The 26,731-nt window shown below is 25.0% G+C and overlaps 2 protein-coding genes across 4 annotated transcripts in view; one reads left to right on the plus strand and one right to left on the minus strand.

Moving 5' to 3' along the window:
- The window catches only part of LOC129968903 (uncharacterized), a 25,711-nt gene extending 14,517 nt beyond the window's left edge, over positions 1–11,194 (minus strand). Inside the window, exons 1-5 of one of the 3 annotated variants that reach the window (XM_056083241.1) lie at positions 11,107–11,194; positions 4,822–6,467; positions 4,441–4,507; positions 4,012–4,074; positions 3,387–3,541 (exon numbers count right to left, since the gene is read on the minus strand). In XM_056083241.1, the coding sequence (XP_055939216.1) occupies positions 3,387–3,541; positions 4,012–4,074; positions 4,441–4,507; positions 4,822–6,441 (1,905 nt within the window). In that variant the 5' untranslated portion in view covers positions 6,442–6,467; positions 11,107–11,194. Of the gene's footprint in view, positions 1–3,386; positions 3,542–4,011; positions 4,075–4,440; positions 4,508–4,821; positions 6,468–10,654; positions 10,794–11,106 lie in introns of those variants that run through there. The other 2 variants (XM_056083240.1, XM_056083239.1) reach the window with 2 other exon arrangements.
- Positions 11,025–26,731, plus strand: part of LOC129968904 (integrin beta-PS-like) — a 23,067-nt gene continuing 7,360 nt past the window's right edge. Inside the window, exons 1-17 of the mRNA XM_056083242.1 lie at positions 11,025–11,418; positions 11,586–11,655; positions 12,246–12,337; positions 13,001–13,108; positions 13,591–13,675; positions 13,799–13,930; positions 15,591–15,687; positions 16,174–16,264; positions 16,956–17,042; positions 17,236–17,319; positions 19,454–19,531; positions 20,511–20,696; positions 21,560–21,636; positions 22,814–22,865; positions 22,970–23,125; positions 25,784–25,923; positions 26,009–26,081. Coding sequence (XP_055939217.1) covers positions 11,616–11,655; positions 12,246–12,337; positions 13,001–13,108; positions 13,591–13,675; positions 13,799–13,930; positions 15,591–15,687; positions 16,174–16,264; positions 16,956–17,042; positions 17,236–17,319; positions 19,454–19,531; positions 20,511–20,696; positions 21,560–21,636; positions 22,814–22,865; positions 22,970–23,125; positions 25,784–25,923; positions 26,009–26,081 — 1,578 coding nt within the window. The 5' untranslated portion in view covers positions 11,025–11,418; positions 11,586–11,615. The remainder of the gene's footprint in view (positions 11,419–11,585; positions 11,656–12,245; positions 12,338–13,000; positions 13,109–13,590; positions 13,676–13,798; positions 13,931–15,590; positions 15,688–16,173; positions 16,265–16,955; positions 17,043–17,235; positions 17,320–19,453; positions 19,532–20,510; positions 20,697–21,559; positions 21,637–22,813; positions 22,866–22,969; positions 23,126–25,783; positions 25,924–26,008; positions 26,082–26,731) is intronic.

The following is a 26,731-nucleotide window of genomic DNA, read 5'->3' on the forward strand; positions in this document are numbered from 1 at the left end:
TTTTTAACTACAACTGGGCCCACCTCCTTTCACTTTTTATGATATTCTTAAATAAATGATCAACAGGAAGCAAAAATAAGGTCTGTATATTAAGACACAGAATCTGCAAACTTAATAGATCCAAGAAAAAGATCTATGCCAATTGTGAATCATAATTTTAAGTACTAACATATTCTTCCTTATTTACATGTTTTATTATCTTGTGATAAAATTATTATTTGCATTATTTTATATGATATATATTTTTTACATGTGAAATTTTTTTATAATGCGGCTTATTAGAATATTTAAGATGATGATATTTTAAGAATTTTATGGACCATTTTAATCATAATTTTTATTATTTTCATAACTCCATATTGCTTTTTTTATATATATTTAAGAACAGATAATAGTAATAATATAAAGAATCTCATTATATAGTTATTGCACTTTCCTTGTCTTTTTTCAAATTCAATTCAAACTGTATTTACAAATGTTCTAATAAGCACAAATGAAATTTTTTAAAGATATTTTCAATAGCATTAGAGTTCTTATTTTTAAAAGCATTTTGTTACAACGATAAAAATTTCATAGAACAGTACAGAAATAAAATTTTCCCATTATCTATAATTAAATAGTATATTTAACATTTTAGAATTACACAATTTTTTTTTTAATTTGTTAGGAAGTAATTCAATGCATAGGGACACAAGAAAATGCTATCAATCAAATCTGATCAAAATGAGAAATTCAAATAACTTTTGATCACCAATAATAATAATATTGTTTTTTTATTACAATGCATCTATAAAAATTCTAGAGATATACTAAGATTTAAAAGCTATTTTAGTAATACCAAAATAAAAAAAGAAGTTTGTTAAATTATTCACCTTGCAAGTTTTTAATTTGATGTTCATATGAAAAACTAGATGTTAAATGCTATTATTAAGCCAGTTTTCCTGATTCAATAAGATTAAATTTACATATTTTAATAATTTCTATAGTAAAATTATTTGCTTTAAATTATTCAAGATAATTTCTCAAGCCGGAAATGAAAATTAATTTCTTTTCATTAAGAACTCATAAACCTATCAATGTATACTGAAATAAATATCCTTGCAAGCATTTTCAATCTAATCCTTGTAAACCTGTTTCTTCTAATGATTCAGGTTCACATAAAGATAGCATATTATTATTCATAATATGTATTCTTTAAATATATATTCTTTAAATCTAATTATAATTTCAGAGATTGAGATGTTACAGAATAAATAATTAAAATGAAAATGCTGAGGAAATTCATTACACTTCATTTTTTAAGAGTCCATATTTTTTGGCAAGTTATACTGCCATGGGAACTTAAGTATTTAGTAATTTTTGAGTTACAATATATTAATTTTTTAACAGTATTCCTGATTTATAACTTTTTTTTCTTCATTTTTCTCCTGTTATAAAAATTAAGATAGAATAAGATAGATTTAAATTATTCATTTTTTTTTTGCCAACTGAAACTAACAATAAATTGAAAATAAGCAAGATTAAATTTACACATTTTAATAATTTTAGAATTTTGAAAAATACACATAAATAAAATGTGCTATTGTTGTGCTAAGAAAAACTGATTAACCCCTTCAACACCAGTACATGAAGAACAAAAAGGATTATTATTATGGGATTGGGTTAAACTTTCTGAAATTTTGTGTTAGCATTGACCTACACATTTTCAGCACTTAAGACTAATTTTACAAAAATAAAATCCATGTAAAATCAGCATTTTAATATAATGAATCAAACTTTATATGTTGCATATATAATATACTACACTTCTTTATGAATATTAATATAACATTAATAGAAATGAATGAAATATGCAAAATACTAATATTATAACTAAGCACACAAAAATAAATATTATATACAAGAAAACAAAGTTTCAAATGTTATCTCTGCAAAATTTAATAGAAGCAGACTAAGCAAAATTAATTGTAAATAATGAAATTCCAATTAAAAAATCCCAAGTTTCACCAGTTCCCTGGAAAAGTTCAGCTTTGTAGTGATTTATTTCAAAACATAACTAGCTGCAAATTCAAAGCAAACATCAAATAGCTATTCTTCATAAGTGTGCCCCTCTGTATCCAAGAAAAATTAACCTATTGATTCACAGTTGCTATTATGACTATAATTATTTTTACTAATCTCAGAAATTATCTTGTTCTCTTAGCCATGGCTAACAAAATGAAAATCAATACAATCCTACCACAAATTCCAGATTTCTACAAAACACACATAGAAATATTTCACATTTATCCCCTGCAATAGTCAGCTGAATGTATTTCCCCATAATTTCACATAAAAAAAAAATTTGAAGTATCTTTAAATAACACATGCATTTTTATATTCAGTAATATTCCTATTTTTATATAAAATCTTAAAATTTTACATTTTTATAAGACCCCTATAATATGTTCTATGAAACACCAATTTTAAAATGTCCAATTTAAAAAAGTAAAATTTTAGTATAAGAAACTTAACTTTAAAAAGAAGTTAATCAAATCTTATAGAAAATGTAATATTATTAATTATTTTGTTGAAAGAAACAAAATAAAAATGCTTACTCATCTCTACTAATAATAAAGATTAATGTATGCTTTAATACTCTACAGAACAGAACCTTAACATTTAGAATAACCAAATTTGGTAAAAAAATAATATAAAACTGTTTTTATGACATTTTAAAATTATGTTTGTAATGTTATTTGTGCGACAGTTAATGCAAATTAAATGTTGTACATTTTCTGAATTCTGTCAATTTTTTTAAATATGCTTTATTATATCATTTTCAACAATAGATTTCATTGTTGATCTGAAATTCTACCCAATTTCACTCTTTCAAATATTTAATCCTAAGAAAAAAGAATTTTGTTTACGATCTGTTAGTTTACATGAAAAATAAAAGAGTGTAGTTACAGAGCTGTGAAAGTTAGAAGATAGAAAGTCAAGTTTTAAAAAGCTATAAGTTGTGATGAGAGTTGACACCATTAATAGGATTCACATATACAATATATAAAAACCTGCGAGATTTATAAAAAAAAAAAAAAAAAAAAAAATGTCTGTGACAGTTTGATATTGAAAAAAATTTATTGCGAGAGTCATGAACATCAAGCTATACATTACAAATTTAGGAAATAGTGAACTCAACCAGTACTCCTAATGAAACCAATTGATCACCACAGATGACTTGCACTGAATAAAATTTGGGAGTTTTATTATAATTTAAAATTAATCTATAAATAAATATGAAATAGAATAAAAAGAAATAAAGAAAACAATAAAAATTCAACCATGTATTCTGAATAAATTATTTATAGCTAAAATTATATTTGGGAAAAACTTAATCAACTTACCATGTATGCAGAAGCATGTTTATAACTAGAGATATGATTAGTTACTGTTTGCCCATCCATGTTTCCATCATTAAGTTGTTCTACACATAAACCACAATGATATTTCATTGCTTGAGTTCTGTCCGTATTTCTTACTTCCACAATATATTCCAAGCCTGGGAAGAAACCATTGTAATAGTTCAAATAAAATGAATATGTATTCCTTAATTTTGCTTTTCATTTATAAAAATATGATATATTATACAATCACAAAATATTAACTTTTGATTAAAATTATTCCACAAAAGATAAATATTTGCTTTGAATATTGCTTAAACAATTTTATAAGTATATAAAAATTCTCTGGATCATATAAGATATGTTAATATATGAAAAATAAAGAAATATTTAGAACTGGGGGAAGAATCACATAAGATTAACTATTAAAAAGACAGTTTTCTTTTGTATATCCATAAGGATCATCGAGTAAAACATATTTTTAAAAATTATTATCATATTTAAAAATAATATTAAGTATAAAAAATATTATAAATAGATTTTCTCAAAAATTGAGTAAAAATGATAAAGTATAGAAATGGGTATATACAGATTATCTAATTTGTGTATTATTTTTTTATATACTTACCTATAAGATGAGATTCCCATTCATCAAAGTGTTTCTGACTTAGGGAATGGCCTTGGTAAAAATCTGAAAGCACAATAATAACAATAATTAAGAACATAATTAAATAACTTTCATTAAAAAAAAAGACAATGGTTACTATAAAAACTAAATGCAAAAGCAAAAGCGAATTAATAAATTAAATAGAAATTTTTTTTAAAATCCACTTTTTTCTTTCTTTAAATTTAAGCTACATAATTTGATACCTGGAAATTTTTGAGATAAATAAAGAAGCATATAAAGCAATCAAAATACATTATAAAACATTATAGAAATAAATTTAATTAATTTAATAAAATTAAGAAATAGATTTAATATTACAATGATTTTTCATGGCACAAAATGCAAAGAATAGTATTACCGAACCAACTTCTAAGTACAAAAGTTACTTACCAGGAGAATCTGATTCTGGTATGCATGTATAATAAAGTTTAGAATTGGAAACAACCTCTTGTTTCTTCTGAAAATAAAAGAAATCTTACAACAGCTTTAAAAATGATTGAATAAGCAATTCATGCTTCATAATTCATATATAAAAAATTAAACAAAAAACTATAAAATAATATTGATAAAACAATTTTTTATGGAATAAATGTTTATAATAAAGTGACTGCATTTTTAAAAATTGGTTCTCTGCTTAAAATATAATAAGTAAAAAATTAATAATGGGCAAGACAAAGTAACTATATATACAGGCAGAAAATCAATAAAAGAAAAAAATATTATTTGAAAATTTCGTTAACAATTTTTTTTAAAAAAAAGAAGTTATATTACCTTTATAGATGGCATACTAATTGTAGTATCACTAGTATCCATTTTAGTTGAATTATTGAGATCATCAGCCAAAACTAACATGCTTTCATTTGAATCCAATGCAGACGCACTTGCTTCACATTTTGCAAGTTCATTATTAGTAACTTTTAGAACATCAGTAGAATTTTCTATCCCCACAGATTCACTCGCAGTTTCAAAAATTTCATTTTGAGCACTTTTGGAAGTGGCATCTATTTTACCATTGTTAGCTTTTAATCTATCATCTTGTGTAATCTTAGAATCCTTTTCTACAGCTATATGGTCTGTTTCATACTCTGCCTCTGAAACAACATCCACAGATTCTTCCTTATTTGTGAATCTAAAATGTTTGCGGTTAGATATATGATATCTTTTGGGCTTAAAAAAACCAAGGCATTTAGATGTTAAATATTTTATTTTATACTTGCGAAAGCCAATATACATGCTAGGATCTTCCAAGGAAGCAGTTTCAACTTCTTCAAAATCTTCTTCTAAAGGAACATCAGAAACATCTTCAAGTGCTTCAAACTCTTCACGGAAAGATTTTCTAGCTTCACGAGATTCCCGAGAAAAATAATATGGATAACTTTCTTTATAGTGCCGTTCTCTCTCATAATCCCTAGATCTTCTAGAAAGCCCATACCTTTTCTCATAATACCATTCCTCTTCCTGCCTAGATGAAGAATGTCTTGAAGAACTAGAATATCTATGGATAACTGATCTCTCATTTTTTGAATCTCTACACATTTTTAAATGAAGTTCTTTTACTCTTTTATTTTTCTCCTTTGAGTTACTCTTATTAAATACAGCCCTGTTCTGGTTCCTTTCAATATTTCTTGAAGGTGCATCATTTTTAATAGGTATTTTATTCTTTTCATAATTTTTAAAATATCTTGTTGTATTAGCTTGTCTCATATGGACAGGAACCCATGCAGAGCCTGATTCATCTTTTTGAACAATTATGTCTTTCTTTTCTTTGTGTGGAGTAGGTTGTGTGGTATTAGTATTTTTTGCTTTCAATGACATGTTCACATCATACAAAGCTGAACTATTATGTGGCTGTTGAGAAATACTTATAGATTTATTCTTATTAGATTTTAAATTATTTGATGAATTAGAAGTCACACTGCCATTTGGTGAGTTGGATGCATTATTATTATTATGTGATGTGCTAGGCAATGAACTATTATTTATTAAATTAGAAGATGGATTATTATTTGATAAACTTGATTTTGAACAATCATCTGTTAAGTTTGCTTTTGTGTTAATGGCTTTTTTTAATGGGGATTCTTTATTATGCTGCTGTAAAAAGTTTTTTGCTGCATTAATTTTTTTCTTTGTAAATGACATCGCTGCACCTTTCTGAAGAGCAAAGACTCTTGTTGCAATTGGTGTTTTATGTACAACAATATTTTTTACTTCCAATGGTTCAGGATTTTGAATATTCTTTTTGTGAGTTATGGTAACAGTTCTAATATATTCGGGAGGATTATTTATGGCAGCTGGTAAATTTGTATTTATTACATGAAGATTACCAACATTTCTTGATCTGCCTCTTCCTTTTGCAATTCGGCTTGAACTGCAAGTTATTCTTTGATCCATTTCTGGTGGGAAAGACTCCTATTCTACTAAAATAATAATAAAATAATTATTTGAATAAAAACAGGATCAAAACATAAGAAGATTAATAAATTTAGCTTAATACAATTTATCAATTCAGATTTCCATAATAATAATAATGTATTATAATATGGAAGCAACTATTAAGGCTTAGTACGTGGATAAATCAATATAGAGCTAACACTCTTTGTTATTTATGACTGAAGGTATCAGTCGAGATAGTTTTACAATTAAGTTATTAAGAAATAAGACAAATTTTTCCAAATGGTGCTGAAAGGACACACATTTATTTTAACAGCTGAGAATCAATGTTGCATAGCAAAAATTCTCAGACAATGGCAACTGGTTTAGTGGGAAAATCTAATGAACATCACAAAAATCCCTATGCTTAATAAGCAGGTTCAAATAATGGCATTAAAACTATAATTCCCTGAAATATAAATAATAAAATATAATTTTTGTATTTAATTTATAAATAATGTAATTATACAACAAGATGGTGATATTAGCAAGTCTCTCAGTGTGATGTAATTAATAATTTATAACCATGACAAATCAAAATTTCACATTCCATTTTATATGGCAATATCAGGATTCTAGAATCACTTTATCAAGAATGATATTAAAAACAGGAGTATCATATTGTATAATTACATACTTGAGATGTTAAGCTATATCTTGGATATTTAGAATGTCAACTTACTATGATATAGTTCTTAATTTGAAGGGTAATTAAGATAACCAAAATTTATGATTAATAAAAATCTAAATGTGTGTACATATATATATATACATAAAGCGGCTCCCAAAATTGAGTATACACTTTACTCTTTGTTCTTTAATTTTATTCTTTTTGATCTTACCATTCCTATTTATGGCTAATATTTATAAGAATGACAAAATATACATTAACAAAATATTAGGCTAAAAAACAAAATGGAGGAATCAATATTTTTATTACAGTCATTTTTATGTCAAAGTTACAAATTCCAAAGTCACAAAATTGAGTATACATCTAACAAAATCTGTCAACAAAAAGAGAAAAAGATAAATTAATATTTTGTTGCATTTAGAACAGCTTGTAAATGGCATGGCATTGAGTTGACAAGAATTTAAGTTGTTTCGCTGGATATTTTCGACCATTCTTCTTGTAATACTCTTTTTAAATGTTCCTTGCCTCTAATATTGTGTTTTTGAACTGATTTTCCTAATTGTGCCCAAAAATTTTCAATCACATTGAGATCTGGAGATTGAGGAGGGGTGTGTAATTGCAATTTACAATTATACAACAATCATAACTTAACTATTTTAGCTGTATGCTTCAGGTCATTATCTTGTTGAAACAGAAAACTTGACCCTAAACCCAAATTCTGGGCACTGTTTTAAATGGTTCTTAAATATATCCAAATATTTGATTTTGTCCATGATTCCATCAATGAAAAATATATTTCCCACTCCTTTTGCAGACACACAGCCCCATACAAGAAGTGAACCACCTCCGTGCTTGACAGTAGCATTGATGTTTTTAGGAAGAAGTTCAGAATTGGGCTTTCTCCAAACATAACATCGACCATCACTACCAAAAAATTTGAACTTACTTCGTCACTGAATATTACTTGATTCCAGAAGTCTGGAGGTTTGGAAATATGACTTTTAGCAAATGAAATTCTTTTCTCTCCATTTACTTTGGAAATGAATAGTTTTGTTCTGGCTACACAACCGTTATAATTGGCTTTTCAGATTACTCTTCGAATTGTTTCTGCAAAAACACTTTTTCCAATTGTTCTTGAAGTAAATGTAGCATTCCCCTTAGTATTGTTTGCTACCTCTCGAATAACTCTTCTCTTGGTCGTGACACTGAGGATTTCTTTTCATCCTCTTCCAGGTTTATTATAAATTTGGCTATACATTTTATACTTCTGGATAATTTTTTGAACGCATCTGTGACTGCATTGAATTTCCTCTGCAATTTTTCGTAGAGATTTAGCATCTTCAGACAATCGAATAACAAGTTTCCAAATTTCAACATTTGTTTCATTTCTGGGGCTTATTATGATAACCAAAACGTTTGTTTTCGCTTGGAAATCAATGATTTCCATTTAAAGTAACAAAACTATTTTACTAATTCATTTGAAAATAAATAATAGTAGTCAAATCGCATATTTTATAAGGTGTATACTCAATTTTGTGACTTTGGAATTTGTAACTTTGACATAAAAATTATTGTAATACAAATATTATTGATTCCTCCGTTTTGTTTTTTAGCCTAATACTTTTGTTAATGTATATTCTGTCGTTCTTATAAATATTAGCCATAAATAGGAATGTTAAGATCAAAAAGAATAAAATTAAAGAAGAAAGAGTATAGTGTATACTCAATTTTGGGAGCCACTGTATATTGTAAAAAAATAATTATACTAAGTAGATTGTTCTTCATAAAGAAAATATCAATAAATAACATATGATCATTTCCTTAAAAATTTAGGAAATTTTATAATAACAAATCGATATAATTATCCATAAATTCGAATCCTTTAACTAGTTAGTAAGACATTATAACATCCTATAATGCTTTGTCAAATATAATCAGTTTTGTTTTCAGCTTAATAGTTTCAAATATCTTGCTCAATATGTTTAATATGAAAATTTGATGAATATTATGAAAATTTTAGAATTAAATTTCATCTATGATTAGAACCTACAGAACAGAGAGCATTTTTGATGCTGCTAGATGCAACAAAATATATTTTCAAGTTATTCTAATTTATCAAATGTGGGATTCATATTTTGTATACAAATATTTAACAAAAAAAAATTGACCATTTACAAATTCCTTCTCATAATACACCTTCTAAGCCACTAATTGCAATAAAATTTTTGCAAACTTTAATATCCTTTTTAAACTTTTACATTCTTTTAATTATCCTAAAAATGGTTTGTTTTTAATCAGAGTAGAAAAATTAGAAAAACCATCACAAATATTTACTGAAATCATTCTTAAAATGATTTTGAACAGCATACAAAATAAAAAGTATGATCATTAAAATATGATTATTTTTGCATTTGATTAATTCACTCTTAATCAATCTACAGCAAAAATAGCTTCACTGATTGATTAATTCATGCTTATCATAAAACGAACTCCATTTTGAATAAAAATTAATTTAGTAGATTTCACATTACTATCACTCACAAGTCCTTCTACAAAGTTATTTTTACTCAACTGATTCATACATATTTTTTCTTTCTTGCACTAAAATGACAGGTAACAATAATTTAAATTTGATTTATTTGAGCACTAAAAAATTTATATATCATGTTACAATGATAAAAGCCAATAGATATATAGTAATAAAAGATTATTGTAAGACTATTAAGCATGCTTTTATAAAATAACAATGAAGAATCATATAATCAGATGAGAGAAACAAACAAAAAGCATTGTCTTAGGTTTTGCATTTCATAAAAGTGAAGACTATTCCCCTCCCCACATTTCATTTATATACTAATCAGAAATACAAAAAATATAATTTCAGGAAAGAAAAAAATGAGGAATTCATATAAAATATCACTTAGTAGTACTATTTTCTTCAATAGTACTTTTTTTTTTTTTTTGAAAACTTCAATTAGCAACTTACATAGATAATTCTAAATTCCTAGTTTGACAGATTTAGAAAATAAAGTAACTATATATTAATATAAGAATATTCAGTACACTATTAAATAGCAAAATATTCTGAAGGAAGCGAAATTTGATGAGGAAAGTTTCTTCTAAAGAATCAAGTGGGTGTAATACTGCATGATAAAATTAATACGTTTAACCACTGCATGTTGCAAGTAAAACTTAGTTGAACAACTTGACTTTCTTCAGTTTACACAGATAGAATGCATAAACAGTAAATATTTTTCAAGATGTTTCAAATTTTAAAGGAAAACTGTTTTTCAAATACTCGAATCGGCAAAAATGTCTCAATTTATGCAATACGCTGATAAATAACATATGTGCATTTTCAAATCATCAATAAATAATCCGTGTTCAAATTTAATTTAAAAAGATATTTAAGAATTCAAGGACTGCTTTAAACTACTGAGTTTCACTTAATTTTACAATACACATTTTATGACAATATGTATACGATTATAAACGAACAAGAAACTATAAAATTTAATTTTTAGCATTATATCAAATACAAACCTCATTCAACAATATATCCCGAAGCATGTAATTATAATTCCCACTATATTTATGAAATACAAACAAAATATGTTGTTCATTTATCTTTTATTTCATCTTCAACATGAAAATTACACAGTTTTTTTATCACTGTATACGATTCACGAATGCACTTACGATTATTAATTTTATTTCAATGAGAAAATGAAAAAATATACTTAATCTGAATGTAATTTTATTGCTATGCCAGAATAAATGTATTTTTAATTTCTCTTGAATAAAGTGAAAATTCTCTACTCCCTAAAAATCATATTATAAATCTTAAATTGTCCTTAAATTATCGAATCAAAATGGAGTTTGAACTGAAGTGAAAATATATAAGAATTTTAAGGAAAGCAATGAAAAGGAAAACAATAACAAATGATCAGCACCAATTTATATATTTCAAATTATTTTGATGCATTGAAATTTACCAATTTATTCAAGACCATCTCATATCCTTTATTTTTGTAGCATTACTGCGCAAAACATCATATATCCTTGGTTGTAATCTAAATCTTACTCATTGAGTCTGTGGTTATCTGAGTAGTGACCGCTTAAGGAAAAATGATAAGCGAGGAAGTGCAACCACAGAAGAATACTGAAGTTATTGTCTAAATTGTACGCGATTGCTGAAGTGTTTTCAAGTATTTTCGTTGTTTCTTTTACAAGTAGCTCATATTTTGATTTAAATAGATCTTTGTGTTAATTTCCATTCCATTTTGACGTATTCAAGCCAAAGACCGGTAAGTACTTCGCTAATGTATTCGGATTAAAAGAACCATCTAGTAATGATAGCAAGTAAACATTGTGTATCAATGATATATATGTGCTTCTGCAGGCGTAATACATTTTTTTTTTTTTTTAGATTTAGATAATGTGTTGATTTCAGATATGAATGTCTTATTTTCAGGTGCAACCAGAGAGATTTTCAAGTGACACAATGCTGTTCTGTTGGATAATTTTTGCTTGTTTAATATCGGGTATGCCCCATATTTTTTAAATCTCCATTTATTTATTCTAAAATCAAATTTTACTATTATTTCGCTAGTTTGATATTTTTAAATGTTTTCTGTTACAATGCTGAATTTTGTAGAACTACAAAAATATGTTCATATAATTTGTATAATTATTCCCGTGTTGATATCTATAATTGCATTATTAAATCGATCCTTGTTCTTTATTTAACTAAAATCAGCACTTCCTTAAATACATTTTAACAATTCAAAGTAAAGTAGATTTTAAATTCAAGAATAACATATTGATGAATATGTTTTTATTTTACAGTTTAAAATAATAGATACAAAATTAAATTATATTCTATTCATTTACCTTAACTATTTTACTTTAATATTGTTTTACAAAATATGTTATAGTAGAATTAAAAAAAATTATATAGGATATAAGCACTATCCTAAATATATCCTATCCTATTATATTAAACATTACAATGACTGTTTTATAACATTTAAATGAAAATTAATATGTATTTGTATATTATAAAAATTACTGATTTAGCTACTTTTTATGACCGACTTATATGTATTTTTATAAATTTTTCAAATAATTCTAGCTACAATATGTGAAGATGTGACTCCATGTTCTTCACGAGCTACATGTGGAGCATGTTTGGCTTCTCACAATTGTGCTTGGTGTTCAGCTAAAGTAAGTATTAAATATTTTTATATTTTTAATTAATTTTTTCATCATTTATTCCAATATTTGAAATTCCACAATTTTTGTGTATTATTTCTTTAAGATTTTTTTTTAAAGATTGCTAATAGATTGAAAATTTGTTAATTTCAATAACAGAAAACTCTCAATAAAAATTTTTGCTCGTTATGTTTGAGTCCAATTTAATTACTTTTTAAAAAAATTGTAATCATTATTGTATACTGAATTATTGCAATAATTATTGTGTACCAATATATACTTGTGGTATATTTTTGTTATAGTTTGTTAATTTGTTTAAAGTTATGGATTAACTTGAAATGTATCATTGATCTGTAAGCAGATTTTAGATATTTTGAAAACATGTTTAGGTTTTAATTCGCATTTTGAAGGCAAGTGTTATGAAAAAATTGTTGGGTGCAGAAAAAATTGAAATTGCCATTCTCTCTTGTTATATCACATGTTATATCACATTAATCTGATTTTTTAAAATACATCTGTTACTCAAATCAAAAAGAATCACAGGAACTGTCAGTCGTGTGAATGACAGAGCTGATTACATATTTTTTTATAAAAATATTTAACTCTTATTTCAACATTTTTACTTTTCTCATTTCATGAATTCATTATTAATTCGATTGCCTTTTATTTTAATAGGTCTATAAAAGAGGTGCTCCTAGATGTGATAAAATTGGTAACTTAAATGAAAGAGGATGTCCAAAGGAAAATATTGTAACTCCTGCCACTACCTCAGAAATTTTGGAGGTAAAACTTTGTTTTATTGATAATATTTTATTTTGTTATTTCAAACATGCTGTCCAAAATTCCTGCAAATTGAATTATAAATAATTATTCAAAATTCCTTAAATGAATTGAATTCTGTATCCTTAAATTCAATTATTCCTTTGAATTGAATAATTGAATTATTATTAAATTTGAATACTTATTCACATTTAACTTAATTAAAAGTATTTAAATGATATACTTATAATTGATTCGAATAATACTTATAATTAAAATATTGAATTAATTTACAATTTAGTTAATGGTATTGAATTGATATACTTATAATTGAATTGCATAGTACTTATAATTGAAATATTGAATTGATATGCAATTTAGTTAATTGTATTGAATTGATATACTTATGATTGAATGTATTTTTGTTTATGGAAGAATATATATTATTTTTATCGTACTAAATATGTATATGTGAGGATGATAATAAAAATTGGACAATTTTTCAGAATGAACCTTTAAGTGATGCTGGTGCTGTAGCTGGTTCTGCCATTCAATTGAAACCACAAAAATTGAAGCTTTCTTTGAGAGCAGGTTAATATATTCAGCTCATTAACAACATTATCTTTTTATTTACTCTTTAATTTTTATATATAAATATGAAACACTTGTTTTTTTTTTTTTTTTTTTTTTTTTTTTTTTTCCTAAATAATTTAGGAGATCCAGCTAAATTTAAAGTTACTTTTAGACAAGCTGAAGATTACCCAGTAGACCTTTATTATCTTATGGATCTTACTTTCACTATGAAGAAACATAAAGAAACGCTGGCTGAATTAGCAGATACTATAGGTAAATTTGCCATTTATTGCAGGATATATGGAATATTTCTTATTTTAGATAAATTCTCCCCCTTTTTTTCTTGGTTTTTAAAGATAATAATTAATTTATACATTAAATTATATAAACCCAAATATTTATGGCAAAGAAAAAGAAAAAAAGATTTTTCATATAGATACATATACCCTTACGATTTAGTAGAAAGCTTGAAATTCCAAGAGAGTTTTTTTTTTTTTTTAAGCCATTTGAAAAAGTTACTTTTTATTTTATTAATAAAATCACTACAATCATTATTTCAAACTGAATGAAATTCTTACAGACAATCTATTTTTGATAGATTGCTTAGTTAGTAAATAATTTTTTGGGTCTTTTTGATAATTAATGCTTTTGAAGGGAAGATTTATTTTGAAGAATATATTTTGAATGCAATATATTTATTTTGAATATATATATTTATTTGCAATATATTTATTTTGAATGCAGTATATGCATATATGCAATATTAAGTTGTCTCCTCTTTATGTAAAAGAAACAATTTGATGAATTCATTGAATAAAGTAATTTTTTGTTTCTATTAACCATCAGAAGTTTTCAGTTGATACCATAAATTACTTCATGTTATACTGAAGTAACTTTTAATGATTCTTGGAATTATCATTCAAATACCACTTACGATGTTTGCAATCATTGATTTCCCCCCCCCCCTTCATTTTGTATGGTAATTTCTTTAATTCGACAATCAGTAAATAAAATAAAAAAAGTGAATTATTCTGAATTTTGAATGAATTTTTAAAGCAAATTAATTATTTATTCGATGAAAAAAATTATCCTATTTTATAAATTAAGCATTTTTTTTATTATTATTGTGTTGACTGTTTATGAATCTTTTTAAAATATAAAGATTTGTCATATAACAACTAAATCCAACATTTTGTAAAATAAAATGGATTTTCTTCATCTAGATAAAAAGTATGAAGAATTTTTAAGAAAATTGAATCTGTGGAATCATTAGTTGAAATCATAAATAAAACCTATTAATGTATTTTTTTACTTTTGTAAAAATAAGAGTTGTAAGCTATGAAAACCTTCCAATCCTCTGAGCTGTAAAAGCCTCCATCAATCTATCTTTTTTTTTTTTTTTTTTTTTTTTTTTTCTATGAAGAAATTGTGCAGTTTCCAGTTGTGGTAAGATCAACTTACATCTTTTAATCATCATTCATCATTTTTGACAAGTTTCATATCAATCATGGAAAAAAGAAAATAACTCTGAAAGTTGACCCCAGAGAATTTTGCCTCCCTTGCTTATTTATTTATTTATTTCCTTTTCCTCAAATATAATAATGCTAGCATAACATGATGATCACTCTTTTTTTGTTTTATATATTATTTCACTCAGTTTTCATTAAAAAATATATAGTCATTAAAATATAATTTTTAGTGATTTAAATTTGATATTTGAAATAATTTTTTATTTATTTTCACTAAATGTATATTTTAAATTGTATTGAACAAATGCTACAAATTATTTTAATTTTTCAAACAATTTAATGTAGATATTAATGAATGCTTAAATATATATAAAGTATTTTGCTTTCAATATTTAGAACTTTCAACTGGTTGTTTAAATTTTTTTGTCTGTGACTTTAATATTAACATAGTGTCTTTGTTACAGCTGAAAGTATGAATAATGTTACAAAAAATTTCCGACTTGGTTTTGGATCCTTTATTGATAAAGTTGTAATGCCTTATGTTGATATGGTTCCTGATAGGTATGGTTTGTTTATGAACATTAAATATTAGATCATATAATATAATTAAGTTTATCAATATTCTTGGTGATATTATTTTTTTTATAGTTTTTGATTTCTTTTTGTATGTGTGCGTAGATGTTTGTATATGCCATTCTGCAAGAAACAGCTTATTTGAGTATTTTAATACAAAAAAGGGCAATTGTTATTTTGCTCTTATTGGTTTAAAGTTTGTTAGGTTAATTTTAATTTTTTGCAAAACAGTTTCATCAATTAAGAAATAAAAAATTTAAATTGTATCAAAAATCAGTCTATTGAGGATATGTCTCTTATTTATTACTGTCACTTTATTGATGTAACAGATGTCAAAAGAACAATATTAATAGATTTTGTCATTTGATTTGCAAAATATAAAGGCCTTTTTATTATAATAGTTTTGAAACAATGCATAACACCTTTAATAAATTTTAATAGCTCTCTTTTTTTTATTTTATACTTCTTTTCTAGATTACGTAACCCTTGTCGAGATGTGTATTGCAATTCTCCATATGGTTTTAGAAATCATCTGTCTTTGAATGATGATGTTACACTATTTACCGTAAGTTTTTCTGTCTGTACTTTGCAAATAATTTCATTAAATTACTTTTTAATTTGGATTCTTTTTATGTATATGCTTGTTTATCTGAAAAATTTTAATTTCACAAATTATTTTTCATTGTGATACGTATTTTCTAAATAACTTTTTACAAAAAGTTGATGACAAAAGGCTATGGAATGTTAAAAGTAATCTTGTTTGAAAATAATAATAATACAATACCTTATTGTTTTGTTTAATTTAATTTCTGATATATATTATAAATTCAATTTATGTACAACTTTAAAATAAATTCTTTTTAATGCTGCTTAATTTATGAAAATAAACCAATTTCTATTTTTTATTTGCTTGAACTTGTAATTTTTTCTGTATTTCTATAAATCTGACTGCTGTGATTTTCATTTTCTGAAGTAGAAACTGTTTTGCATTTTAATTTCTTTAGCCCCATAAAGTAGTTGAATTAGCAATTTAATGTGACTTCACTTTTTAAATGAATTCCTTTTACTTTTATACTCAAGATATGGGCACATTTCTCAAAGTCCTTTTTCTCTCCATATCTGACCTCTCAACAGGAAATATAGGTTTTTAATAAATCTTCTTGAATAGATAAAATGCTGTAAAACTAATCTCTGAAGTGGGAAATTCTACTTTTTGTCTTCTGCTTTTATATATATATGTCCTTGTATTTTCACAGAAAGAAGTTTCTAGGGCAAATTTATCTGGTAACTTAGACAATGCTGAAGGAGGATTTGATGCTATAATGCAAGTCATTGTCTGCAAAGTGAGTTTATTAGATTTACTTCCCTTCAAATATTTTTGCTGACTATTTTTGATTTTGTTGCATTTGATTGACTATTATATTTTTAAGAAATTATTATTTGACTCTTGTTGTGTGATTTTAATAAATTTTTAAAGACAATAGAGGATGTATAAGATAGTAATTTCTTATTTTAAAAATTCTATACTTTTTCCAGGAAAAAATTAAATGGAATGATCGCTCAAGAAAAATTATTCTATTTGCGACAGATGGTATTTTTCACTATGCAGGAGATGGAAAGGTTTGTAATTTATTGAATGTTGCAGATTTTGAGATGGTCTAGCCACTTTGGCAGCTGAATTTTATTATTTTAAATAATTATTTGCATTTTGTAATATATTCTTTCATATAAGCTTTAAAATGCATTGCCTTTTCATTTGCTTATATACTTGATGCATGTTGCTTTCATTTTTCTTCAACTTTGCTGCATTCTAGTTTTCTATCTATGTGAAATGAAATCTTCTAGCTTTTGTACATTGTGTGATTTTATATTGAGCTCAATTCTCCTATTTATAAGTGTCTGTTTCTTTAGCTATTTCAGTGTACTTTTTCTCACTGGCTATCTTTCTCCCATTCTTTACTTGATGGGTAAGTTCAGGTTCTTCTGTTTTTAGTTCCAAATATTTAATATGTAATTAATAAGATCAAAGTGCTTATTATTATTTTTATGTTGCTATTTTCAAAAGCATTTTGCAGTGTTCTTTAATTCTTTTTATTTATCAATATGCATTTTAAATTATAGTTCCCACTGAAGTAAAATTTTATATAATTTATTTAAACCTTTATATATATATATATATATATATATATATATATATATATATATATATAAAACCTTTATATGTATATAATAAACATATATGAAAGAAATTCTTAAAATATTGTACTATTTGGAATAAAATTACTTTAAGGGTATCAATATAGAATCTATAATAGTACATTCCATAACTATTATAGAATGTCATTCTGTAACAGTTCTCATAATAAAATGTCATTATAATAATCTGCTCTATCAAGTTTACAAATTGGATTTATTTCATTAATTCCTTAGGAAAAAGAAGAAAAAAAAAATCTAAATTTGTATTTTTTTTTTTTTTTTTTGGATATGGTATAATGTTATCTTTAGATTTTTTTTTATAAAAATAATATTAATATCTTTAGAAATTTTAGTTTTTCTTACTCTGTTGAGCATTTAATAGTTTTTAAATGTTTAATATTGTACTTTTCTTCTTGGTTTTTAAAATAACTGATGACATTTAAAAAAACAAAATTATGAATTGGAATTTTTTAATTTCTAAAAGTATATTCAACATGCTACAGATTTAAAACTGTTAAGTTTTATTTATATGCTGTGCAGTAGTTTTAATATATAATGTGTAAAATTTATGTCATTCCAGCAGATAAATATAAACTCAGATAGATTCAGATTTTTTTTCCACACTTAATGTTTTGTATAAGAACAAAATGATAAATAATTCAAAAATATTAAGACAGTAGGTCTTATAATATTTTGGAACATTAAAAATATAGTATTAACGAGCAGTTTGAATTGAATTAATTTTTAAATTATATTATAGTCAAATTCTTTTGAACTTCCTTTGGTCCAGAATTGGTGTTCATGGCTGTTTAATTTAAATGGTTATGTAATGTTGGAAGTGGTTTGAATTTTTAATATTAAGTTTCCAAATAATTAAAAAAAAATTATATATTGTATATAAAAAAAAATTATTTCTCTCACTCTCACTTTTTTTTTTTTTTGTACTTTTATCAAAAGATAATGAAAATTGTGTATCAAAATATCTTATGATAGAGTTGAATCTATTTATTAACATGTACTTTTTAAATAATTATAACTTCAAGACTTTCTTTGGACTTGTAGCGATCATTCTAATTCTCTCGGAGAAAACGCTCCAAAGTTGACATGGATTTCATCTCAATTAATCATAAAATGCCTTAAGGCACAGCATGACTCAGTATTCCCACCTCTCAGAGAGTGCAGAAGAATACATGCTGAGAAGCTACTAACAACAAGGTGTGCGATGTTGTTAGTTGTGGAATAAAGATATATTTTTGATATAAAATGGAGAGTGATTGCTTCCAAACCCTTACATGGAGTCAGATCATGACAAATAATATTAAGGATTAATCTATACACTTCAAGCCTATTTATTAATCAGTAAAAATATTTTTAAATTATAAAAATTATTTTAAATATTTAGGGAAAAAAATGCTTATACATGATTAAAGGATAATTTTGGATTTTTGGACAGTTTCTTGGCTAAATTCTGAATATTTACTTACCCACCATAGGATTTTTAAATTTCATTTTGACAAAAATTATGTTTCTATTATTTTTAACTTATTTATTTTTACAGTTAGGTGGAATTGTAAAACCCAATGATGGCAGCTGTCATTTAGATGATGAGGGTTATTATACTGAAAGTATATACCAGGTAAGTTTTATTAATTATTCATATGAAAAAGAAAAAAAAAAAGATTGTTCTATTCATTTTTAGTAAATAAGCTAAACACAAGGGAAACAATAACTGTTATGTAAAATGCATTAATAATTAGTTTCAAAAGGGCTTATTGCTATAACTTTTTGAAAACAAATTTAAAATGTTTAAAATATGTTCAGGTTTTAGCCAATAATATTGAGATGTAAGCAATTAAATAAATTTAAACCATTCAGAGAATGTCACTATTCAGTGTCTGTAAAATAACTTGGCCAATGACTTGACTTAAAAATCTTGGCCAATAAATGTCATAAAAAGTTCATTTTTCCCTCCTGAGATGCAATATTTTGTCTTGAGCAAAATTAAAAGTCTTTTATATTTCATTAAACTGCCAAATTGTTTATTTATTTTTTTATTTGATTATTTATAATTTAAGACCACTGCTTACAGAAATTTAAATTTCCATTAAGAGAAAATATTTTAGAAATCAATACAAATAAAGTTTAGAAATTTTTGTAAATGCTAGTAATCTTATTTAATAAATCTTTAAAAAATATTTTGAATGGTTGCTATTTTTGTACAAATATATTAAATTTTATTAACACTGTACAGTATTGAAATAATAGATTTAAATTAAATTATAAATAATACATATTCTCTTGAAATTAATATTTTTCTGTATTTTAAGGTTATTTTATGTTTGTTGAAAGTTATAATAAAATAATAATGTCATTTATGTGTTTAATTTGAGAAAAAAAAAATATCAGATCTTAAAAAGTATGCATTCAGTCAGTAGATTCATACAGTTTAAATTGATAATCAATATTTTCCATGTATCTTGCCTGCTTATTCTGTAGTTATGAACAAATATTTTCTATCTTGTTTATGTGATTGTAGGGCCATTTCTCCACTTTTGTCACTACAGTTTATTTATCTAGCGAACTATCTTAATAATTTTCTATACTTTCTTACATAGGATTATCCATCTTTGAGCCAAATAAATAACAAGATTATTGAAAATAAAATTCTGATCATATTTGCTGTCCCTGATTCTGAGTTGCCTCTGTACCAGCGACTGACTACGCATGTGGAAGGAACTTATGCTGAGAGATTAGAAAGTGATGCTTCCAACATTGTAGATTTAATTCAGCAGCAATACAATGTAAGTTTTAAAAAAAAGGGAGGAAAGTGGTTATATATATATATAGATATGCCACATTTATTTACATTGCCTGGTTTAAAGCTGTTAAGCTTTGAACTCAGATTCTCTGATGTTTCATGGAAAATGGAAACTGAATGTTATTGAGGGCATTGTATATAGATGAGATATATAAAATAATAATGTAATATATAAATAAATGGATTAATATTCCATAATTTACAAGTGAATAAATTAATGAATTCTTATTTTTATGCCGAATATAAAAATATTCAGAGCTGCAAAGCAGTGTATAAAAATAATCATTATATAAATGTAATTTTTCTACTATCCTCCAAAATTGTAAAATAAATTTCTTTTCTGGAAAATATTAAATTTTGATTTGTGCTGTTAAGAATTTTAAATTAAAATTAAATTGAAGAAAATCTGAAATACTTAACATCTAGTGGTATATTTAAGCATTCAGTTATTATTTTGTTTAACATACTCTGCATTTTTTTGAAGGTTAATGTAATTTTATTTCTTCAAAAGAAAAAAAATTGATATTTTTCAAAGCGATGAAGGAAACCTATATACTGAATCTAATTACTGCATTCTTTTTAGTATAAAAGTAGTAATTTACAGCTGATTTTGCAGTGACCAAATTTATAAGTATTAATTTATTTATTATATATACTGAATTATTATTTTTATTTTAATAGGAAATCATTTATGTAGAATACAGAATAAAAATTTCCTTTTAAATTTAACAGTAAAGCAAAATTAATCTGTCTTTAATTGTAATGAATTCTTTTATGGATATTTTAATAGAAAAACTATTAAACATTTCTTTGCTTTTTTTTTTTTTTTTTTTTTTTTTTTTATAGAAAATCCAATCTAAAGTGGAACTTAAGGACACTGCTCCAGATTTTCTAAAGATATCTTATTCATCAAGTTGCTTAGGGTAAATGTGCATTATTTATATCTACTTCTTTCTAAATTTAAATATAAATTATTCTTAATACTGATTTCCCTTATAAATGATTAGCTCTGCACATAGGTTTATTGACATTAATTATTAATTTTTGTATAATTATTCATGGAATATTATCAAGATTATCTTTAATAAATATTAAAAAATACTTTTTATTAAATTAAAAAGTGCATTTTCCTATGTGTTTTCCTATTAAAAGTGCATTTTTAACATATATATTAAACAATAACAGCTTTGAGGAATTAAAAAATATTATAATAAATAATATAATCATTATGTGAACACTTTTCGGAGGAACAGATTGCATGATTGCCTTATCTTGTGTTTTTTGCCAAACTTTAGTAAATGGCAAAAAGCAAATAAAAAAGTTTTTTGGAAAAACCAAAGTTAAAAAAAAAACCAATGAAAGAAGATAAATCCAGATTAATTGAAAATTCAACTAGGATTAAAAAATTAAAATGGAAAAAACATAAATTTAAGTAGTATACATTCTCAGCTATATAACCTTTTCTTTTTTTCTATATTTCATCTTCTTGGTCTCTCTCCTCCAGATTTTTTTTTTTTTTTTTTTTTTTTCAAAAATGTGTAAATAACTTATTGCCACTGCATTTTCAGATAAATAATTGGATCAAAAATTTATTTAATTATTGCTGTTTTTATATATATATTAACATCTTTGATAATGGTTTAGTATGTGATTGATTCAGTTTTATTTGTAAATTTCTTTTAAGTAAAAAATTAAAAGACAGATTTCTATAAATCTGAAAAATATGGATGCATTTCTTTTCTGATGAATGAAAGTATGAAAAATATTTCTGACCTTACATAGCTGAAAAAATTATTTAATTTATTGCATTATGATAAATATAACTTTTTCTCTCCATGAAAACAACATTAAAAGGGTTATTTCATATATTATATTATTCGATTTTGAATAGCTCTGGCACAGTTATGATTTTTCTGAAAATGCACAGATTTTGCTATCCTGAATTTGACAAACTAATGAATATATATTTTACTATAAAAATTAAGACATCAATTTATGATGAATAAGAAATTAAAATTCTACTATTATATTAGATAAAATATAATTATTTACTCTAAGATATATGTATAATACAATTTGCCATGTTATTGATATTTGTAGTGAAGAAGTTAAAGATGTCAACTTTTGCGAAGGCTTAAAAGTGGGCACTACGGTAAGTGTTTTAAGAACTGGATCTAAAAATTGAATTAAAGATATCTAAATCTTTTTGATTTTTAATGAATAATTTTTCTATTTTATTTATTGATATTATTGTAGGTGGATTTTGATGTAAAAGTTGAACTCTTGGACTGTCCTAAAAATATGAGCCTCTGGTCGCATAAGATACAAATATCACCTGTAGGTATTAATGAAGATATATCTTTGGATGTGGATTTACTTTGTGAATGTGATTGTGAGAAACCTGAATATGAGGTAATTTTTCTTTCTGTGCAAGTTGTTATTATTTTTATTCAGTTACTTATAATTTTCAGTTAATTAAGAATAAAAAGGGAAAAGTATGATATTATGCATTTTTATGATATGTATATGATGAGTATGATATTATGCATATGAAAAGTATGCATTTTTAAAGTATGATATTTTATTAGAGTAATTTTGACTTTGATTTTATTACAGTAAGACATTTTATGACTTTTTAAAATATTTATCAATGGATTTTATTACACTTTGATGGCAAAACTGGTTATCAAATAAAAAAAGGAATTTAATGTAATTTTCAAAATTTTATGAAAATTTGGGAATCAGTTTCATAGAGGAGAAGTGAAAATTTTGGAATAACAAAAGACATTGTAGTTTGGATGAGCATACTTAAAGATATGAAAATTGCTTTAAAAAATAGTCTGTAAGTATGTGAACATTTACAAGTAAACTGAGTATATTAACATATTGTAGATCCATATTTGAATTGCAAAAAGAGATGAGAGTGGGAAAAAACAACTGTTTTTAAAAAGAATAATTAGCAAGTTGACAGAACTGCATAAAAAATAAAATAAATGTCCTTGGACTGATGAAATCTTGGTTCAATAACTGTTTTGGATGAATTTAGAATTTCTGGATGTATATAAATGCTGTTGTTTTCTGTTCTGTAAACTTATGGTTCCCTTCACTCAATTACATGAAAGAGAAAATAAATCATTACAGTTTACACAGTAACTAACTTAACTGATTCAGTTTTCACTTTGTAGTAAATGAATGGTGTACGAATGAAATATTGTCCAATTATCATGCCATATATTGGAGTTATCCAGCAGTTGATAATTTCAGAAAATATCATTTGCTAGGGAAATAAAAAAAAATTCATACACATACGCACAGTACGCATATACACACACAAACACAAATTATGAAATGAAAAATATTTTTCATTTCATGTTGATTGCCTAAAAAAATTCATACACACATAAACACACATTATGAAATGAAAATTTTTTCTCATTTCATGTTGATTACCTATAATTGTTGTTATGAAAGTGATTTTTCTAATCCTTAGTTTTTGTGTTATTTAAACATTTTGGATTTCTTTATATTGTGTCTCAAAAATTTCACATTTATTGTTTTTAGACTGTAAAGAAATATATATGCATTATTAGCATAAAGCAATGAAAAGAGATAATAAGTAATGAGATTCCTTGTATAAAAATTGGTTTTTATTGTATGTAAAAATATACATAACTTCATTATAGTATACTTTTAATTCATAAATGATATCAGTATTAATTTAGGAAGTGATATATACTACGTCATTTATTGATCATTGTGAAACAATCTCTGAATTACTTTGATCATTTTGCTTTGTAGTATAAGATTCAAAAAATGCCCTCAAGTTTGCTTTATTATTTTTTTTAAATAATTTTTTGCATATTTCAAAAAAGCTGCATGCATGCTCAATGGGTTAATGTTGCATAATCAAGAATAATTATCCCAGGATTGATTAACTTTGAAAAATACAATATAGTGGAACCTTGTTGAATGAACATAATTTGTTCCCGAATCTTAATGGGGAAATATGAAACACTCATTAAGAGAAATAATTTTTTTTTTTCTGCCAGGATCCATGTAAAATCAGACAATGCATTTAATTCTGAATATATATATATAATTTGTTTTTTTTTTATTTGTAAGAAAGTTGTCTAACGTCTTTTTGTTTTTTGACACAACATTATCATTAAATAAATTTGTAGCTCACACACTTACTTCAAGTGATGTTTCTCATTGTGCAATGCAGAAATTTGCTTTGCTTTCAGTAGCTCCATAATTTCTTTGGTAATTCTGGATATGTCTTACAAAACCCCATCAATTCCCCATATCTACCTCTAGTCCTAAAATTTTGGCCAAAGGCATAGTCTCATTGATTCAGGCTCCACAGACATTTGCACAAACCTTTCTGTGTTGCATTCAGCAATGCTATCCAGCCAAAACTTCTTCTATGTCAGTATAAGATTTCTCTTCAAACAAGTGCTCAGTTCAGACTGATACAGGCAAATCTGGCATTGATGTCACAGTGTCTCCTTCTCACTCGTTCTGCGAAACATTAAGCATGTTACTTTTTTCACATATTGTTTTGCTCATTATATGAATCACAAAAATACTGCGTTATCATAGGTGCTCATTAAATGAGGTTTGACTGTAGTGTAAAATTGTGCTTGTATTATTGGCTCTTTTTTTTAAAAAAAAAATTGGAAATTGATGTTATATCTCATGATAATTACATCCATTTTCATTTGAAAAACTGTTATGCTATTTTTTTATGCTAAAATCACAAATATTTATTGATATTAAAGTTGAAACATATCATATTTTTACATTTTAAAGTAATTATGAAAGTTATTGAAATTGCTCTTTTTGATATCATTTATATTGTTTTGCTAATGTATGATATATGAAGAATTTTTAGAGTATAATTTAAGTTAGATGAAATAAATTCCATTCTTATTTGTGTGTAATATAAAAATTTATTTGCAAGCAGTTTCCCTAGAATTTTTGTTTTAACCATTTTCAATAGCAATTAATTCAATATTCTTTCTTGTTAATTTTTAAAGATGAGTTTTTTTTATATATATATATATATAGGAACTCCTTAGTCCTGAATGCAGCAATGCTGGTACATATGCCTGTGGCATTTGTAGTTGTGAAGCTAACTTTTTTGGTAGAAAATGTGAATGTCAAGGTGATGATGTCGTGAAAGAAGATAAATTGTCATTGTGTAGAAAGTAAGTTTTAAGTTAAATGAATTATTTTTGAAAATTTTTTGATTTTATTCTTAATTGCAGTTAATTATATATTTCCTTAAAATAGAGATGAAAACAGTACACTTTGTTCTGGCCGAGGTGACTGTGTGTGTGGAATTTGTGATTGTTATGCAGGACCGGTATGTATTGCATGCCTATTTCTATTTTATTTAACTGTTTAATTGTTTGTATAGATATATTGCTGAAAACTTTATTGTAGCTCATTAGTATATTAACATGTTGCCGCAAATGATGGCCATAGCTGCTCGATTTTTGACAATATGTAAGCAAATGACATCTATGGCTTTCCTGCATACTACTGATATTCAATTTCATATGGCAGTATGAAAAAAAAAAAAAGAAAGAAAAAAAGTTGTTTCTGAGATTGATCGTCAAATTAAAAGTATGTGACAACATAATAAAAAAAATTCATGATCTGGTTGCCCTGCCTGTTGGGAATCATAATGACTGAACTAATAATAATAATAATAAGGATATCAAAGATATGTAAATTAAACCTTTTGTATGAGGAAAAGAATACCTCAATTCCTTTCCTCTAGTGGGTAACAAACTGTTTTTAGTTTATGAATTTTGGACTTTCCCCACTGTTTTCTTAGTATGAATTCTATGATTGAGTAGCGGACATGAACATTCATATGCATGAAATTAAAAATTGAGAGTAGTGATGAATTGATGTAAATAGCCAATCTAAGAAGATGATTTTTTTATATAAGAAATTGTATATATTTGAAAACTACTTTAAGAAGTCATTATTTTCTATTAATTTCTT

Source organism: Argiope bruennichi, chromosome 5, assembly GCF_947563725.1.
Source record: "Argiope bruennichi chromosome 5, qqArgBrue1.1, whole genome shotgun sequence".
NCBI lineage: Eukaryota > Metazoa > Arthropoda > Arachnida > Araneae > Araneidae > Argiope > Argiope bruennichi.